The sequence below is a fragment of the Primulina tabacum genome, chromosome 5, assembly GCF_025594145.1.
Source record: "Primulina tabacum isolate GXHZ01 chromosome 5, ASM2559414v2, whole genome shotgun sequence".
NCBI classification, from domain to species: domain Eukaryota; kingdom Viridiplantae; phylum Streptophyta; class Magnoliopsida; order Lamiales; family Gesneriaceae; genus Primulina; species Primulina tabacum.
The window spans coordinates 1,155,973-1,173,773 of NC_134554.1; the positions used below are offsets into that span (position 1 = coordinate 1,155,973).

At 34.1% G+C, this 17,801-nt stretch overlaps 3 protein-coding genes across 7 annotated transcripts; 2 read left to right on the plus strand and 1 right to left on the minus strand.

Annotated features, from left to right (window-relative positions):
• The first annotated feature begins 274 nt into the window (after nt 1-274).
• LOC142545254 (uncharacterized protein At4g15970-like) lies at nt 275-8,723 on the plus strand. Of its 5 annotated transcripts, none has more exons than XR_012820246.1 (4): nt 275-518; nt 2,014-2,206; nt 2,310-2,415; nt 2,513-3,119. XR_012820246.1 is itself a non-coding variant. In XM_075652320.1 (4 exons), exons 2-4 carry the CDS (start codon nt 859-861, stop codon nt 8,642-8,644), a joined length of 879 nt encoding a protein of 292 aa, XP_075508435.1. In that variant the 5' UTR covers nt 275-518; nt 648-858; the 3' UTR covers nt 8,645-8,723. The 5 variants fall into 5 exon arrangements, 2 of the variants coding, with proteins under 2 accessions (XP_075508435.1, XP_075508434.1); XM_075652320.1 differs by lacking the exons at nt 2,014-2,206; nt 2,310-2,415; nt 2,513-3,119 and adding exons at nt 648-870; nt 7,512-7,883; nt 8,150-8,723; XR_012820245.1 differs by having other exon boundaries at nt 2,310-3,123.
• A 510-nt stretch (nt 8,724-9,233) lies between these two features.
• LOC142545255 (tryptophan--tRNA ligase, cytoplasmic-like) lies at nt 9,234-13,628 on the minus strand. Its single transcript, XM_075652322.1, has 11 exons — nt 13,216-13,628; nt 12,926-13,111; nt 12,235-12,286; nt 12,066-12,131; nt 11,182-11,268; nt 10,937-11,029; nt 10,553-10,633; nt 10,204-10,275; nt 9,965-10,033; nt 9,724-9,834; nt 9,234-9,559 (listed from the first exon to the last, which is right to left on the minus strand). Exons 1-11 carry the CDS (start codon nt 13,605-13,607, stop codon nt 9,509-9,511), a joined length of 1,260 nt encoding a protein of 419 aa, XP_075508437.1. The 5' UTR covers nt 13,608-13,628; the 3' UTR covers nt 9,234-9,508.
• Nucleotides 13,629-15,015: 1,387 nt separating this feature from the next.
• LOC142545256 (protein MOS2-like) lies at nt 15,016-17,181 on the plus strand. Its single transcript, XM_075652323.1, has 2 exons — nt 15,016-16,553; nt 16,898-17,181. Exon 1 carries the CDS (start codon nt 15,129-15,131, stop codon nt 16,494-16,496), a length of 1,368 nt encoding a protein of 455 aa, XP_075508438.1. The 5' UTR covers nt 15,016-15,128; the 3' UTR covers nt 16,497-16,553; nt 16,898-17,181.
• The last annotated feature ends 620 nt before the right edge of the window (nt 17,182-17,801 follow it).

Below are 17,801 nucleotides of genomic sequence, written 5' to 3' on the forward strand. Positions count from 1 at the left end.
ATAAATGGAGGAAAATAATAAGCAAGTAGGATTTGAAAATAAAAATGAGAAGGTGATTATTTTTAAACGATAATTTTGAATTACACATAAATATTTGGGTAAGAGTGTCCAGTAATATTTTTATTTACTTACCAAAATATTATAATCAATTTTGAATTTAACATGAGTTAAGTTTCAAGATTTGGATTTCACTATTATTTTATTAATAATTAATAATATAATATAATATAATATAAATACCACATTTAAAAATAATTCAAAAAACCAGTAAAACAAACAATCTACAAACCCTAGCTGCACGGCGAAGCCGACTTGCATATGTTTGAACTCACCCTTCGCCACCTTTGTTCCTCTTCTGCAAGTATACTTACGCAGAGAAATTCCAGTGGGAGAAGAGTTATGGATGAGATCAGAGCGAGTCTCTCTACTGCGCTGTGGAGACGGAGCTCAAAGATGACATACCCAATCCACTATTCTTTTTAATTCAAGGCGGCTTTGATTTCCTCATCGATACTCTGGTATTTATTTCAGTTTTTCCTTTTTGATTGCTAGTACGCCCTGCTTCGACAATGGTTGTGCATTTTTTTTTGTTTTTCGCCGTTTGCTTGATGTAGAAGCACTTTGGTTTCCTAAAATTTATATTGTAGAGATTTGGAAGTGCCTTGCGAGTTGCGATTGCCTAGTTATTGGTTCTTGATACAATCTGATGTCAAGTTGGTGCATGCAATCTGAGGTGGGCAGGATTTTCGAGTTTGTTTTTTTTCCCATAAAAATGCAAGCTTTACGGAGAGAAATGTACAGAGTTTCTCCACCTCTACTAAATTCCTGAGTCCACCCCCAGCATGCACTTACACTGAAATGAAAGTTTATGTAATTGCATGTGGTTTGTCCTAAATATATTGTGCCAATCTATGGTGGATAATTGGCCAGTCATTCATCAGCCCAAATACTTTCCATTTGTATGAGTGGTCTGTAATCTCACCTAGACCATTGAGAGAGACTTCCGTTTCTGAGGAGGTTAATTCTTACATTTGCTTTTTAGGCACCCCAGAATGTTTCTTTTGCATATGGTGGCTAATTAGCCAGTCATACACCAGCCGAATGGCTGTTAATCTGTGTGAAAGGTCAGTAAGCTCACCGAAATCAATGAGTTAATGGCTTCTCATTTGAGAAACACTTAAGTTCTTTGCTGAAGTCGTTACCTACATCTTACTTGTGCAATGTGGTTGCTCAGTGTCACTTATTTATCATTAAACAGACCTTAGTTAGTTGGTTTCAACGAATTCTGAATTTTTATCTCAACTCCATTGAGAGGAGTATCATCGTCATCATCAACACTATTGCATCACTTTAGACTCAAATGGTGTTTACAATAGTAATCATTCTCTTTTGGATCTGCTGTACTTCATAGGCTTGTTTGTAATATTTTTCCTTCATCATCCGTAACTTTTGCCTTTGGATGATGGTTTGAACTTTGAAGAGACTGTTTACCTGTTACAAATTTGAGATCAGAATCCTGGGTTTGATGAAATATTTGTTCCAATTTATAAATTAGTGAGATAACTTGGATCGAGTTTGATATTGCTTGGCCCCGTTTAGAATCCATGTCCGATTAATTTTTCATATATTGTATCGATGGTCACAATGTGTCTAAAAATATGTTTGGAAATGCTAAAAATATCATAAGCCATATTAATCAACTCAATTTCATGTTTAGAAATAAATAAAACAGCACTAATGCTATTTGTATTAGATTGATTCTGATGTAATCAGTTTAATACCCCAGCATGCACAAAACTATGATAATTGTGAAACAATGGTCGGTATTTTCACTCATCACATTCTTTTGATTGCCTGATAACGGGCTAATTTCAACCATCGAATCTGGCCCAGACTCACTACTTCCAGTGTAAGAATCACTGATTTGCTTAATTTGCGTTTTAATTTCAATATAGTATGTTGAACCTTAGCACCACCCAAAAAATATGTAATATAATGAATTAATTTATGCAGGACCAAAGGGCCAACAGAGGTGGGGTGGGACAGGTGGTTCCAAGGTGCCCAAAGCTCAAGAAACCGCAGACGATGGATCTGAACAATACCAAAAATGCGTTTTCATGCTTTTAAAAATTCTATGCCACAACTCACCGAACAAATAGCCTGGCACATAGAATTAGACTGCGAAATTACAATTTTCTTCTAGATTGTAAGATGTAACACAGCATCCATTAAGAAACTTTCTCAAGTGAAAGCAAACTTTAATTCTAAAGCTGACCTGTTCAGTCTTCTGTTATGCTTTGTATTATCAGAAATTTGTCCTGTATGCTACTAGGGAGATGTAGCGAACAGTAGTTTGGTGTGCAGAAATGCAGCTACAGGTGTAGTTTGAAGCGTGATACTAGGAATGATTTTCAGGTAGTTTTGTGTAAATTTAGTCATGCTTCATGAGATGAGTTTTTTATCTTTGACCACAATCCTTATCACTCTTCGCTTTACAGATTAGTTTTTGTAGGCCATAGTAGAATTTGGATGTCAAGGATGCTGTTTCTGGAAAACCCTTCAGTCATCTTCAGCACTTTGTTCTGTGGTCGCCACTAGCCACCTCTCTACTGCCTTCTTTTGGCTTCTGCTACTATAATCCCCAAACCTTCTTAGTATGGCACTTCAAAAGGCAAATTTGTTATCATGTCATAGTTGAAATATGTGAAAAAACACAAAAATGCAACCTACAATAGAAAGGAAAATAGCAATTACCTTACCAATTTTCTCTTTTCGGCTCCATTCTTCATTGCCACTCGTGACACACTGCGAGGTAATCTTAGCTTCTTTGAAGATTGTTGAATAAATGAATGATTAATCTATGATACCTTCTCACCAGGAGAAACTACCCTCCTCTTCTCCAAGTCCTGTTTCCTGTCATATTTGGGATCTTATTATGACAATTTTAAGAATAAGCCGCCAATATATCAGGGGCGAACTAACCTGGCTATCAATGATTTGTTATTGGTCTCAGGTTGCAAGTTTACTCGCAGATTACATTAGATTGTCTTGTTCACATTTAACATTATAGATCTGCCATTACAAGGTGTAGCAGGTAACAAAGATGAATATGCATAATGTGCTAGTGTTTATCTTATATGCTGAAGACATGGAATAAGAGGCGTAATTCCCATGCTCATTTTCCCATTTCTAATTATTAGAGATAAACAGTTACATAGGCAGTTTCATTAACTTCGTTGCTACAGATATCATTGACGTGTCGTACGCTACTGTGCTTACGTTTTTTTCTGACCGACAAGTTAAAATGAGTAGTTCTCAGCTCCAAGGGATCAGGAAAGATTGAAAGTGTATCAACTTTGAACAGACAATTTCCCTAGTTATAGTAATATGATGCACGGATTGCAAACCTAAATAACCTCGAGAAAACATGAACAAGTGAGTGTGAATTTTAGAATTGTTAAGAGTTCGGCCTGTTGGAGCAAAATTCTTGGTACTTAACAATCAATAGATGGAGCAGTGGGTGGGCGTTTTGCTAAGTTATGAACCGGTCGAGGGCCCGACCCAATTAATATTAGATTAGTCGATCTGGATTTAACCTGGGCTGGTTTCAGTTTACCCAAGTTCTATAAAACTCGATATTTTAATGTAGAGAAAAAAGCCCTCTGGTTACCGGTCTACATGAACCAGGGTAGACTTTAACGTGAAGTGGTTTTTAGGTTGGGCAGACTTTTTCGTGCTTAGGTTGCAGCCTTAATTTACATCAATTTAGCTGGAATTCTTTTTTTCCGATATGAACTGAATCCGTACTTGAATTTTAGAAACTAATGGCTCCAGAAGAGTGGATTTGATCATATTCGACGTGCATTTGATCCATTGGTAACCATCATCAACAACAAATTTTCAAATCAAATATATTACTGTTTAAAAATGTTAGGTAGGCACTCAAAAAAATCATTTTAGTATATTTATTTAAAAATAATAGACGTGTACTTCTAAAAAGAATATTTTGAATCATACTCGGAACTCTTTTTACGTTGCATTTGATACGACACCACCGACTCCATCCTAATTCTGCAGTAATTATTTTATATATTAACATAACTTAAAACAATAACTTCACCTTTCAATTTATTGCAAACTTGTAATATATAGTATAGAGTAAGAGTTCAAATTTGTTGTTCTCTAAAAACTGATTTCAGCAGTTCTAACTTCTAAATCAAGCACTGTTTTTTATTAAAGAAAAGATAATTGTAATTAAAACATTTTAAACATTTGGATGTATCAATAATACAATACAAGCTCTCCTATTGAGACATGGTACAGGGGCAAAAGGGAAAACTGAAATTGAACCAAATTTGGGAGGAAACTAAAGCCACCATTCCGAAAGTTTAAAAGCAAGCGCGACTTCTCAAACGGAATCGGAGAAAAACGACGACTTGAAGAGGCAGCAATTTTCCAAAACAAATGCAACTAAATACCCAACCCACGAAATTAATTAAAAAAAATTATCAAGTTAAAATATAATTAATTTGACTAACTTTTTTTAACATTAATTTAATCGGGTATGTAACAAGTGCCAAGAATGAGCAAATGATGCTTTCGAATTATGATACTAGAATCTATGCCCTCGAATTATGAGTGTATATATTGAAGCAAAAAAAAAAAAATTAAGAGAGGCAAGGCTGCTTAATTATTACATTATAGTTAATAATACACTGCACTTTAAGTACTTGACTTCCATTTACCTTAAAATCTGAAAGTTCCGTTTCCACAGAGTGAATGTGATGAGGGTTAGTGTTGTGTGTATCAGAATGTAGGTGTTGTGCGTAGGTATTGTAACACCCACGACAACATGCAGCGAAAATTATAGTTTAACACACTAACACGCAACTTGAATGATAACAATACGAGATACGAGAGATAAATTATGCACAAGTATAAAATACTTGTGCGGTGCCTTAGGGCAAAATAATTCCCTAGAAAAACTTGTAAGTTTACAAAAACCAATACTAGTGAAAGAATAAAACAACTCCCTTATTAGGGCGAGTAACAAATTGCATCCTAAACCTCTAACAAACCGTATAACCAAAATACATAGGATGCATCAACTGAGAAGTGAAAAAGTCTTCAAAAATCAGCGCACTAATCAAAACAGTGATTAGATGTTGTCTTCAGATGTTGTCAGCACTTCACAGCAACACTTTATCAACGACGCGAGATTGCTTCAATCAGAAAACCTTTTCTTCGTACAAATGCATCTCTGTCTCTCCGAAAGTTTTATGCTGTATATCGTCCCTCTCTATCGTTTCTTCTCCTTTGAGTCCTATTTAACATAGAAACCCAATTTCATCAGGAAACAAACTCTTTTTAAAACAAGGATAATATCTTAAAGATATTGTGATATCATATCTTAAAGATATTATGAGTCATATCAAATATAGTCTTATATCACATATTGAATTTATACGAGATCATATCATCAATTTCGAGATTATTCTCATGTCAAAATATTAAAGATAAAAAAAGAAAATATATCAAATAATAAAATTCCTTTCAAAATCGATAAATAGAAGTCTATCTCATGCATTTGATCAGACCATTACAAGTATTATCAATGGGTTCCCATTGTGGAGGCGCCACCCCTAAAGGCGACCACCACTCCCTTGAGATTTGTGCCTCCGATGATCAAACACGCCACGAAATGGTCTTCGTCAACCACCGCAATCGCCTCGATTACTATAGCGTAGCTGTTAAAATTACTTTGGTGTTTGTGGTCATTGGCCTTTCTTACCTTGTTTTTAATCAATCCTCCTATCCTTCTCAATTATTTCAAAGGTCCGATTCATTTCTAACTTCATCAAATGACTCTGATTCTGAAAAACGGGGTTCGTCGTTGCACCGATTCGCTTCCGACCAAGACGACCTTCCTTCGTATGTAAGTTATATATCTCTTGTTCTCCTTTTTTTTTTTTTGTTCTCCGGATATTATATTAAGAGATTTTCAATGAAATTATAATCAGAATTGAATTAGCAAACATGCAGCTTTTTATATTTATAATTTCTATAGTAATACTTGTTCCAATGAAAAATTATTATTAAAACATAATATTATGGTTGTCATATATATTAAGTTTTAAAATATTTTAAATATATTATTGTTATCGCCACAATTTTTGCTACAACAACAAATACTTGATAATGTAGCATATAATGTGCTAAAAACTATAAGCATATGTTTAACAAAAAAATTCACTCCTTTTACATTTTTTTGAGTGAAAATTATTTTTAAAAGTACATAATATTGAACATTCATTGTGAAAACAAGACCAGAAATTTTCGAATTCTAGTTTTTCTCGACTCGTATATAAAAGTCGAAATATATCTTGTAATTATTTTTTCCTACAGATTATATTTTGCAGATGTAAGAATCTTAAAAGTGTAGACGATTAATTAGATTATTATTCTCTTCCAACTCACAAATTTTTAACAAGAAACATTAATAGTTCGTCATTACTAGTATAATTATACGTTAAAATATTGAAATTGTAATTTAAATATATTGATGTTTATGTCTCATAATAAAAAAAAAAAATAACTCTTGTGGAAGGCTTGAATAGACTTGGTAAATAGATTGATTTTAAAAAATCAATCATTCTATGACCGATTTTAATTTCCATTCCACCACAGCTGTCCAGGAATATTTTGGTTTCAATAATATCGATTCATATTTTTTTAAAAAAAAATTAAGTAAAAATCACTTGTATACAAGTCAAAAATTTGACTTTTATTATGAATTGGAAATTATGGCAATGGCCTTAAAAATCACGTCCCCGTTTCGACCAAAATTGACTATAGAATTTTTCTTTTAGTCCATTTTCTTATTTATTTGAGAGACGTGTTGTTTGGTTAATAGATTAAGAGAGTAATGTCTATGCCAAAGCAATACTCCCGAAATTTTCAAAAATATTTATTACATATCTATTTTTTTAGTAGGTCTCTTATGAGACGGTCTCACGGATCTTTATACATGAATTGAATCAATCATGTACACATTTACAATAATAAGTAATACTTTTGGCATAAAAAGTAATTTTTTTCATAGATGACCTAAATACGATATTTGTGTCACAAAATTGACTTTGTGTGATCATCTAACTAAATTGACTTGGTCAACTAACATTTCTTAGTTTGAGTTTTAGTTCATTAAATTTTGATGCATTAACTTTGATTATTTTTTTGACTTCAAATTTTATTTCGTCGGAATGGCAACGTACCCGGGAAGTGATGATATTTTAGTGGAAAATGCTGACATTACAATTAAAAATGCTCACATGACATATGACAGTTTTCCCTAACAATAATTTTAATGCTGTTTTTTAGGGATTTTTATTGTGGTTTAAAAGTTCTAAAAATTACATATTATATTACAATTATAAGTATTTTATCAATGATGATTTTTAATTTAGATTGTATAAATCTTTTTATTTAACATTGTCTCTTTGATTGATCAGACCAATGATGAGATTAATAAATTGAAGAGCACATTGAAGGAAGCAGCCATGGAGGATGGCAAGACGGTGATAATCACTACCTTAAATGCGGCGTGGACGGAACCAAACTCAATCTTCGATCTCTTTCTGGAGAGCTTCAGAATCGGAAATCAGACTCTTCGCCTGCTTAATCACGTGGTGGTTGCTGCATTAGACGAGACCGCCTATGCGCGTTGCTTGGCCGTGAAGCTCCACTGTTTCGCCGTAACCACCGCCGGCGTAAACTTCACCGTCGAAGCACATTTCATGAGTGAGGATTATTTGAAAATGATGTGGAGAAGGATTGATTTCCTTCGGGTTGTTCTTCAACTGGGATACAATTTCGTATTCTCGGTACGTCCACTGTTTGAATATTTTTGTGTGTGATTTTGGATACACAAGCCGTATTTAAAAACTTAAGTCCATGTCAGGGAAAAAAAAACTTAAGTAAATCTAGCTTTATAAAATGTTTTCGAAAAAATAGAAACTGTTTGGATAAAGATTAAAAAATGTTTTTATTTTTATTTTAATTAAAAATAAAAATCAAGCTTCAAATCTAAACCAAATAATTAAAACCTTTTCGAGTGCTTAGCATTTCATGTTTTCATTGTGGTTGTCAGGATGCGGATGTTATGTGGCTGAGAGACCCATTCCCAAGATTTCACCCAAACGCCGACTTCCAAATCGCCTGCGACCACTACTACGACGAGCTCAACTCCACCGACGTAGGCAACTCCCCGAACGGAGGCTTCAACTACGTCAAATCCAACAACAAAACCATCAAATTCTACAAATTCTGGTACATGGGAAAGGATTATTTCCCAGGTAAACACGACCAAGACGTCTTAAACATGATCAAAATGGATCCTTACGTCAAAAATCTTGAAATGGAGATCAGGTTTTTGAAGACTGCTTATTTTGGCGGGTTTTGTGAACCCAGTAAGGATCTCGACCTGGTGATTACAATGCATGCAAATTGTTGTATTGGAATGGATAACAAGATCCATGATATACAGATGGTGATTGATGATTGGAAGAGATACATGAAGTTGGTACCTAATGGGGAAAGGAATTCCAGTACTAGATCTTGGACTGTTCCCAGGAGATGTGGATGACCATTTTTGTATATTTCCTTTTCTTAATTTTTTCCTTTTCTGAGGACGAAGTAATAATCATAAAGCATTTATTAAAGTTCTTTTTATAAGATCTTAAGTTTTTAAATACCGAATTTAAAAAAAAAATATTTCTACTTAGTTTATTTGTATCATGTATAATGCATGATTGAAATGCTAGATTCCCATATCCATGGTTGGGAATAGATGTAAATTAACCAAACTGGTTTTATTTGATTCGACAAAAACTCATTTGAATTTATTTTAACGTGATTCGTTAAAATAAACGAACCACATTCAAATTTTATAATATCTAACTCATGAGTCAACTCTTAAATAAAAATAATAATAATTTTGATATTTTATCATATATTTTGCATTTTTTAATTAAAACAAATATAAAAAAAATCTATTAAATTGACAAATATAGAAAAATGTGTTAAATTTATTTATTAAAATAAAATGCCAAATTGTAATAAGAATTTTTATTTTCTCTAGTTATATAATCTAATTTTTTATATATACTTAAATTTATAATTTATATTTGTTAAATTAGACAAAAATTCAAATAAACTTGTGAAACATAAATATATTCGTTAAATAAAATTCGAGCTCGATTCGATTATAAATGTGTCAAACTCAAATATAAAAATTAAACTCGACTCTATTCGATTCCATCCCTATTTGAAAATTTTAAATCCAGGGTGTATTTTAAATTAATAGTGACACTTGTGCTGATGGCAGTAACACAACCAAAAAAAATTACACATTAACTATATTTGCAGAAGGGCCATTTCGTCCTTTCACAAGCAAATGATATTTCATTTCCATCGAATTAACCATCGAGCTGTAAATGCACTTGTAATTTTAGCTGAACATGTTGGGAAGTGGCCGTACGGCCATGAAAGCATCGACCATCTGCAACAAAAGAACATAAAATAAATTTCCGGACGGCCAAATTGCCACTGCAAGTTCAAATGCAGAGAGGGTAAACATGCATGGTCTGTATAAAACAAGGTCACACACAAAAAATAAAGAATCATCATCGAGCGGTACAAATAGTTAGTATTTTGTGATTTTACCTCGTCAGTCACAGCAGCTCTGGCACTACGATGGTTTTCAACAATTTCAGTTAAAACTTCAATGAGCCGCTGCTTCACTTCACCTGTTAGCATACGGCCAGCACCATATTCCTGCTCAATGATAGCAGGAGCATTATTATGGGCGGCAATGAGGAAATTTCAACCATTCAATACGAATTAAATAAAACAGTGGATGTCTTATAGCTTACAACAGAACTGCAAAAAAAGTAACATTACTTACCGTTCTGATATGTTCAAGCTCTGCGTCGTCATCCAAGAAAAAACCAAGGTATTTTATTGGTATATCCACCTAAATATGTTTGAGAAGAGAATGGATCAGCACAAATCAATTCAAAATACCAGTACCGGTTATATCATGTTCTACATGTTTATACTGGAAACAGAGACATTTAATACACAGGTACCGGTGACTATTTGCCATATAAAATCACCCAGGTACAAAGATATAAACTATGATACCTCCAAGTTAGCTCCAAACTTCCTGTGGTTCTCTATTGAATCTTGCCCACCAGAGAATGCATATCTGTTTACCTGAACAGAGTATCGATTAGCTTCAGTTAAACAAACCATAAATAAATTAATCATCGGTTTCAATCTGCACCACCAAAAGTTACCATAGCTCGGTGCATAACATGGAGGGAAAAATTCTTTAGAACTTCTAAAATAGTGCTTGGATCACAAAACCACTTTTTTAAAAGGTTTCTTGCAAATTTAAATTTGAAAAATTTGTTCTCATTAGGCAAAATAAGAAACTAATCATCGCTTTCACTTTAAAGACTATGGATTGGAGGGTTTAATTAAAGGAAACCTTGTTCTTTATGTCCTTCGCCGAATCGGTAACATATATGGCAGAATTTGGATCACTGGCAGACATTTTCCCTGTCTCTCCCTGCAGATATAGTCAAACGAGAAAATCAGACAAAGAAACTAGCACGTGGTTGAATTATAGAAAATCAAAATGACAGCAAACAATCCATGGTACATACAACAGGAAAAAACTCAACCTCAGAAACATATTGTGTGAGAGGACAGAGAAAATTGAATACTTATTGTTAGTAAAAATAAATTAATGATAAGGTTTTCGCACAAGCAATTAATTTGGCCAGGAAGATGATAACCGCGAAACAATAAAATTTTATGTTCATGCCATAAAAGAGCTTCTCCTCGATCAGAAAATTAAAAAATAAAAAACCTGAAGAGCAGGAAAGAATGATGATTCAAGTAAGGCAGGCTTGCGACACCCTATTCGAGGAGCAACATCTCGCGTCATTCGGAAGTAAGGATCCTGAATAATCAGTTAGAAGAGAGATTATTGAACAGACAAAAGAATTGTTGTAGGGTACTGTCAAATCTTTATAGAAACATCTGATCATAATTGACTAACATATTAATTTGATAAGCGTACATAAAATAACTAGAACTATAAAACGAACAAACCTGGTCAATGGCACAAGCAATCAAGCTTCGAAAGTTATCTTTAGCAGAGAACAGATGCGGAAATGAAGATGGAAAGCTTGGAGCTGCCTGAAATTCAGTTAGGTTATTGCCTAAAGAAGGAAAAAGGGTACATGAAACCTGAAAACTTATACAGAATCAATAAAAATTAACAGAGAAGACAACTTAGATAGATATAAACTGTTTTCAGTTTATTCATAATTTGGTTATTGTTTTAAATTACTGTGCCAATGTGCTATAACTATTTCAAGAATGATGTCCAACATTTTCTAAGATATTTGAAATTCCCAACTTAAGATTCAGAGTATGGCACGGAATGATTACAGAGCATTATGAACAAGAAAGCTTTTGCATTTGCTTGTGAGTACAGCCAAACCAATCTGACTACAATTTTTACTCTTTGTGCAGATATTCAACCATTTACAGCAGTTTTCATTCAAAGTAAATGGTATTTTCCAAATGTGAGCAGTTCCAATTCCACGGGATTTGAGAATCTCTGGAAGATATGAATAACTTCCAAACTACGAATAGTTCCAAGCTACAAGAGCAGCAATTTTGATAGTAGATCTTCAAGGGGAAGAGATTCAATAGCCATCAACAACCTTATGAATCTCAGACTTGATTCCGAAATAGTTGCTCTCTTAGTTAGCAACAAAGTAAATGCAATTCCTAATAATTAAAATATTTAAATGACAGTATTTCCATAAGCAAACAATTTTACAACAGCTGTTGATTAACAGGATCCAATAAAAGGATCAATTAAGACAATAATGTTAAAAATACACATGAGCAATAACATAATCACTTAAAGGGTGCATCTTCAACCACCACAAACAATTATTCTTTTAAGTTCTAAAAGGTCGTACCTGAACAGGTGGGAAGCTTACTTTACCAATGTGATCTTCTCCATTGAAACCAAAAATACCGAGTACCTACAACATCGATTAATGCCAAATTTAGCATTCCTGTGTAAAAGGTGGAAACCACAAAAATGCACAAATCTAAAACGGACGAGCCATCAAAATTCCTAATCACCTTATTATATGTGACACACTTTCCAATCTTGACCATGTTTTTGTAGAAGGAACTGTATAAATAAGTTTCATTATAAGAATATCATCAACATGATTGCGATAATAATCAGGAGAATCCTCTTCTGTGGGAGTAAAATAAGCTAAAAATACCAGTAAGCAACACGTAGTTGATAACTCCAAAAAAAAAAGGGGAAATTAGAATTAGACACCTTGGTACAATTCACCTGAATATTCACAGTAAACCATGTGACACGATAAGCAACCTTGAATCAGTGTTCCTTTAATCGATTATTTGAAAGAATTAAATAATTTTTAGCTTCTCTTGAAAAAAGTCGATCATACATCAATCTCTAGGAACAAACATCTGAACACGCCTACAAGCCACGTAGATTTTTGTCTCACTCTGTCAATGTGAGACGAGAGGACGATGGGGTTTATTCTCCAAACAATAGCTCTTAGTAGTAGGTTAGGTTAGTACAATACAACATTGGTCTTTCAGCAGTGTTACGGGTTAAAATTTGAGACAAAAGCTTGGTTATTGAGTAAGGATCTCGAAGCCAAACTATGTGATAAAAAATCATTATAAATACCAAATTATCGCACAGAGCCTTAACAAAGCCAAAACCTATTAAGGTCACAATAATGAGCAAACGTAGCGAATGAAGAATGACTAAATTGGAAGAACCACTCACCCACCAACATAATCAAAATCGGAGAAGATAAACGTTTTTGAAACGTCGAATCCACAAGCAATAATATCCTTGGCATTTTCACGAGCCAGCCGCTTGCTTTCCTCTACTGACAGATTCTTCCACATGCATTTCTCATCATCCGTCAACTGTATCAGAAGTGGCACCTTGAATGCATCTTGCAGGTATCTAAAAACAACTAACTTTTAACAGATAAGCCGAGGGTCAAAATTGAAACGAAGGAGAAGTAAATCCTCAGTAAAAGAAAATCTTATTTGAAAAATCCCCATTACTTATTGAACATGAAAGGCACGAGGTGGCCCAAATGCAACGCCTCGGAAGAAGGGCCACGGCCCGTGTAAAGATAAAACTTTTCTCCCCTCTCGTACAAATCGAGGACTTCGTCGAAATCCCGGTGGCTAAAGAAGATCCCGCGGCGAAGGAAGACATGTGCAGGCCTTCCGGTGACGCGAGCGACACGATCTACAAGAGATTGGTCAACACGCTGGCAGCCGAACTTGTCAATGAGCTTATCGTAGTCAATCTTGCCGGATTTGTCACCGGTTACTTGCCATGGGGTAACGATTTGCCCTTCTTCTTCATGGCTTTTCCCCTCCATGTCGGCTGAAAACGTAGGAATAGAGGGTAGGGTTTTGGGTTGATAATTCTGATTCAGCTCTTCCATCTTGAGTTGGATGAATGGGTATTCAATTTTAGTCTTCACTTTTAACGCTAATAATAATAATAAATAGAAAATTGATTATTCTAATCTAATTCAAAGTCATAATTTAAAAAATAATTTTTTTTATTATACATTTTACGTTATGTCTTATTTAATTAGAAAAATTCTTAAAATATTTTTTTCTATGAACACACATGTTCTATTTTCGTGATTTATTTATTTAATTATCTATATTTTTTTTAAGAGTTGATTTAATATTTGTTATGTATTATTTAATTTATAATATATTAATTTTTTTAATATTACTTACTTATATCAATAAACATGTTTTAATAAAATTATGAATTGTTAGTTTGAATTAATGCATACGAAATCACCAAGATTATAATATTTTAATTACGATTGTTGCTCATCTAAAATAATATAAACAAAATCACCAATCACCATTGGTTATGAAACGTAATAATTACATCAATGTGAGTTTATACAAATATAAACAAAAAATCCGATGGTCTCAATTAAGTATCTAACTTATTCCATGCTAACATTTATGAGTATGCACAACAAACCTTTAAAAAAATAAAATACATAAAAATGATACTCGACAAAAAAATTATCTCAAATTATCACATCTCTATGTCCAAATGCATGGAATTCATAAGATTATTCAAAAAGAAATTGTGAAAATCAAATAAAGAGTTCGAGATAAAGAAATTGATGGTAAATAAAATTTAAATGATAGAAGATATCTATGTAATTTGATAGGATCAATAGACTATTTTGGTAAATTAATTTAACCGAAGACTAAAATTGATTATAGTAATTGCGTGAAGTTTATTTAAGAAAATCTCCCATAATAACATGACTAAATTCTTTATTTTTCATCTTTTTCTTTCTATTTTCAGATATATAATTGTTATTTTTTTAAAAAAAATTAGTTATTTTTAATTTATTTTTTATGTTATCAGTTAATTTATAATTTTTCAGTTTATTAATTGATATTTTTTTCAATTTTAATGATATCATGTCAACATTTTCACATTATATGGAGAAATATTCATTTCATATTAGACATTGAGAATTTTCTAAATTGAAAAAAAAAATTGATAATGAGAACAAAATATGTTGTTCTCTCTTAAATTTTACTAATTTCAAATCTCAAAATAATTTTAAGGATTGACAAAAACTTGTGTGAGACGATCTCACGGATCGTATTTTGTGAGATGGATATCTTATTTGGGTCATCCATGAAAAAATATTATTTTTATGCTGAGATTATTATTTTTTATTGTGAATATACCGTCTCATAAATAAAGATTCGTGATACTGTCTTTCAAGATATCTATTGGTAAATAATATGTTTTGAAACTCAATTATGTGTAACTAAAAAAAATTCTAAAATTATAAGCAAATTTAATTTAATTGCGTGATTGATTGATTTTTTGTTCCAATTCCAACCCCGAAACTGATTAGGTTTTCCTTACACATCTCAGAATCGAAGGTTTCTTCTCTGAATTGACTACTATGAGTTTCTCCTTTGATTTTAAGTCGAAATCCCAATCCAATCGCAAAAAACAGGCTAGGTCCGCCGTCTTAGCGGATGACCCACCACCCACATCAGCCGCCGCCGGAAACTATATCAGGGAATTCGATCCCGCCGAAGCTCCACCACAACCTGAGCTCAAAGTCAAAACTATTGCCCCTATTCCCAACCAATGGCGCCCAACGAAGAAACTGAGAAACCTCCCCAATCTCCCTTCGCTTTCCCAATCCAACGGTTCAGATTCGTCCCTCCAGTTCGAGGTTGATGATCGACGCAATTCCGAAGCCGCCGACAACTCGATGGCTTATGGACTTAATATCCGCCAGGCACCTGCTGCCGATGATCATGGTGGATCGATATCAGATTTGGAGTTGAGAAGGTTGAGAGAGGACTTGGAGAAGCTACCGGAGGATGCTGGGATGGACGATTTTAGGGATGTGCCAGTGGAAGGTTTTGGTTTGGCGTTGCTGTCGGGGTATGGGTGGAAAGAGGGCATGGGAATAGGGCGTAATGCAAAGGAGGATGTAAAAGTTTCGGAGGTTATGAAAAGGACAGGGAGAGGGGGATTGGGATTCACTGAGGAGTTCAGTGAGAATCGAATTGAAAGTAACGGTAAAGGTGCTGCAAATCTCGGGAATGCAAATGTGAAGCAGGATAAAATGAGGGATGAAACAGAGAAGAAAAGATTAAATATTGGGAAAGAGGTGAGAATAGTGAGTGGCAGGGAAATAGGAATGAAAGCTAAGGTTGTTGAGGTGAGGAGAAGTGGAGAGATACTGGTTTTGAGGCTCTCAGGAAGCGAGGAGAAGGTGAAAATTCAAAGCAAGGATGTGGCAGAATTGGGTTCTGCGGAAGAGGAGAAATGCTTGAGAAATTTAAAGGAATTGAAGATTAAAGGGGAAAATGTTGATATAGGGAAAGGACATAGGAATTCTATAAGGAAGACGAGCCATGAAGACGAAAAAATGGTCAACGAGAGAGGGAATTGGCTGAGGAATCACATAAGGGTTAGAATTATAAGTAAGGATTGGAAGGGTGGGAGATTGTTCTTGAAAAAAGGAGTGGTGGTTGATGTTGTGGGGCCAGGAATGTGCGACGTTTCTATGGATGAGAGGAGAGAGTTGATACAAGGAGTGAATCAAGAGTTCTTGGAAACTGCTCTTCCAAGACGTGGGGGCCCAGTGCTTGTTTTGTGTGGTAGACACAAGGGTGTGTATGGTACTCTGTTAGAGCATGATTCGGAGAAGGATACGGGTTTGGTTCGTGATGCCGATACACATGAGATGCTCAATGTGAGGCTTGACGAAATTGCCGAGTACACGGGAGACCCAAGTGATATTGGCTATTGAGTTGCTTCAGTTTCATGGCTGAAGTGTTTGCTTGACGGATGGTCGTTGGATCTTGAGGTACAATTAATCCTTGCTCATATGCCAGTTATTACACGTTAGCAAATGCTTGTTCCTTTGGGGTAGTTTCTTTACATCCAGTTGCTTTTAATGATTTCATTGAGTTTGAGAACTTCTTAGACAATGATCACATGAAGTGCACATCCATTTTCTGTTCAACTGCAGTTTTCACTGTTATCGTCACTATTGCGCGAGAAATATGATCAGTCCTGATTTCTTATGATGCTATGGGTCTATCGATTAATTCCCACAAGTTCCGATTTCAAACTAGCTTTGAGAATCCTAGCTGCGCTTCATTTCTCGGACGGAATTTAACTGAGTGCACGAGTTGTTGGTTCTTGCAGGTGGGTTAAAGCTTACGAGTGGCTCCAAGTTTCCCATGTACTTGCTGTAATGGACTACTATCACTCTCCAGTATTTACACTGCAAACGCTAAGTGTATTTGTAATTAACGGTGAGATGCGTTTTGCACATTTGGCAATGTAGTATGTTTCCCTGAGGATGGGGTCATTACATAGTTCATCTGTTCAAGAAACTGACAATTTGCACTTTATCATGTAATGACAGTTTTGGTTGCAACCTATGCAATTCATAGTTCCAAATCTTTAAATACTAGTTTGGATACACATTTCGTTAGTATTATTACGAATGCTATTTCAATAGAGATTCTGATATTTTTTTCCATTCTGGAATGTTATCATATTAATATATACTTATTTATGGATATGTCTCATGTGAAACGAATTGATCCGATTTATACAGTGAAAGATAATATTTTGACATAAAAAAATAATATTATTTTACGGATGATTCGGATATGAGACTGATATCACAAAATTAATTCAAAGACCGTTATGTTTATATTATATTTTTATGTGTATATAGAGGTATATCGTTGAACATGCAAATTTGTGGTAGTATGATGATTTTTTTCCTCACGCGTCCAAGTGTTAAAAGTATCTTTTAGCTTTGTATAGCTACGCTGACTATAAACTGTGCAATAAATTTGAAAAGATACCAGAATGTTCATTTTTATATAGTTCGCTCAAAATTATTGAACCGAGATTCTCGAATATGAGAGGAAATTGGATATCAAAGTTGTGGCCACCGACTTCCTTAGACGTATTTTCCTGTTATAGACAAAAATCCAACCCTACCAAGAAAATATATCTAGAAGATAATCAATTTTATTTATTTTTTACGTAGTAATTTGATGTATAATGTACAAAAATCTCTCTCTTCTTGTTG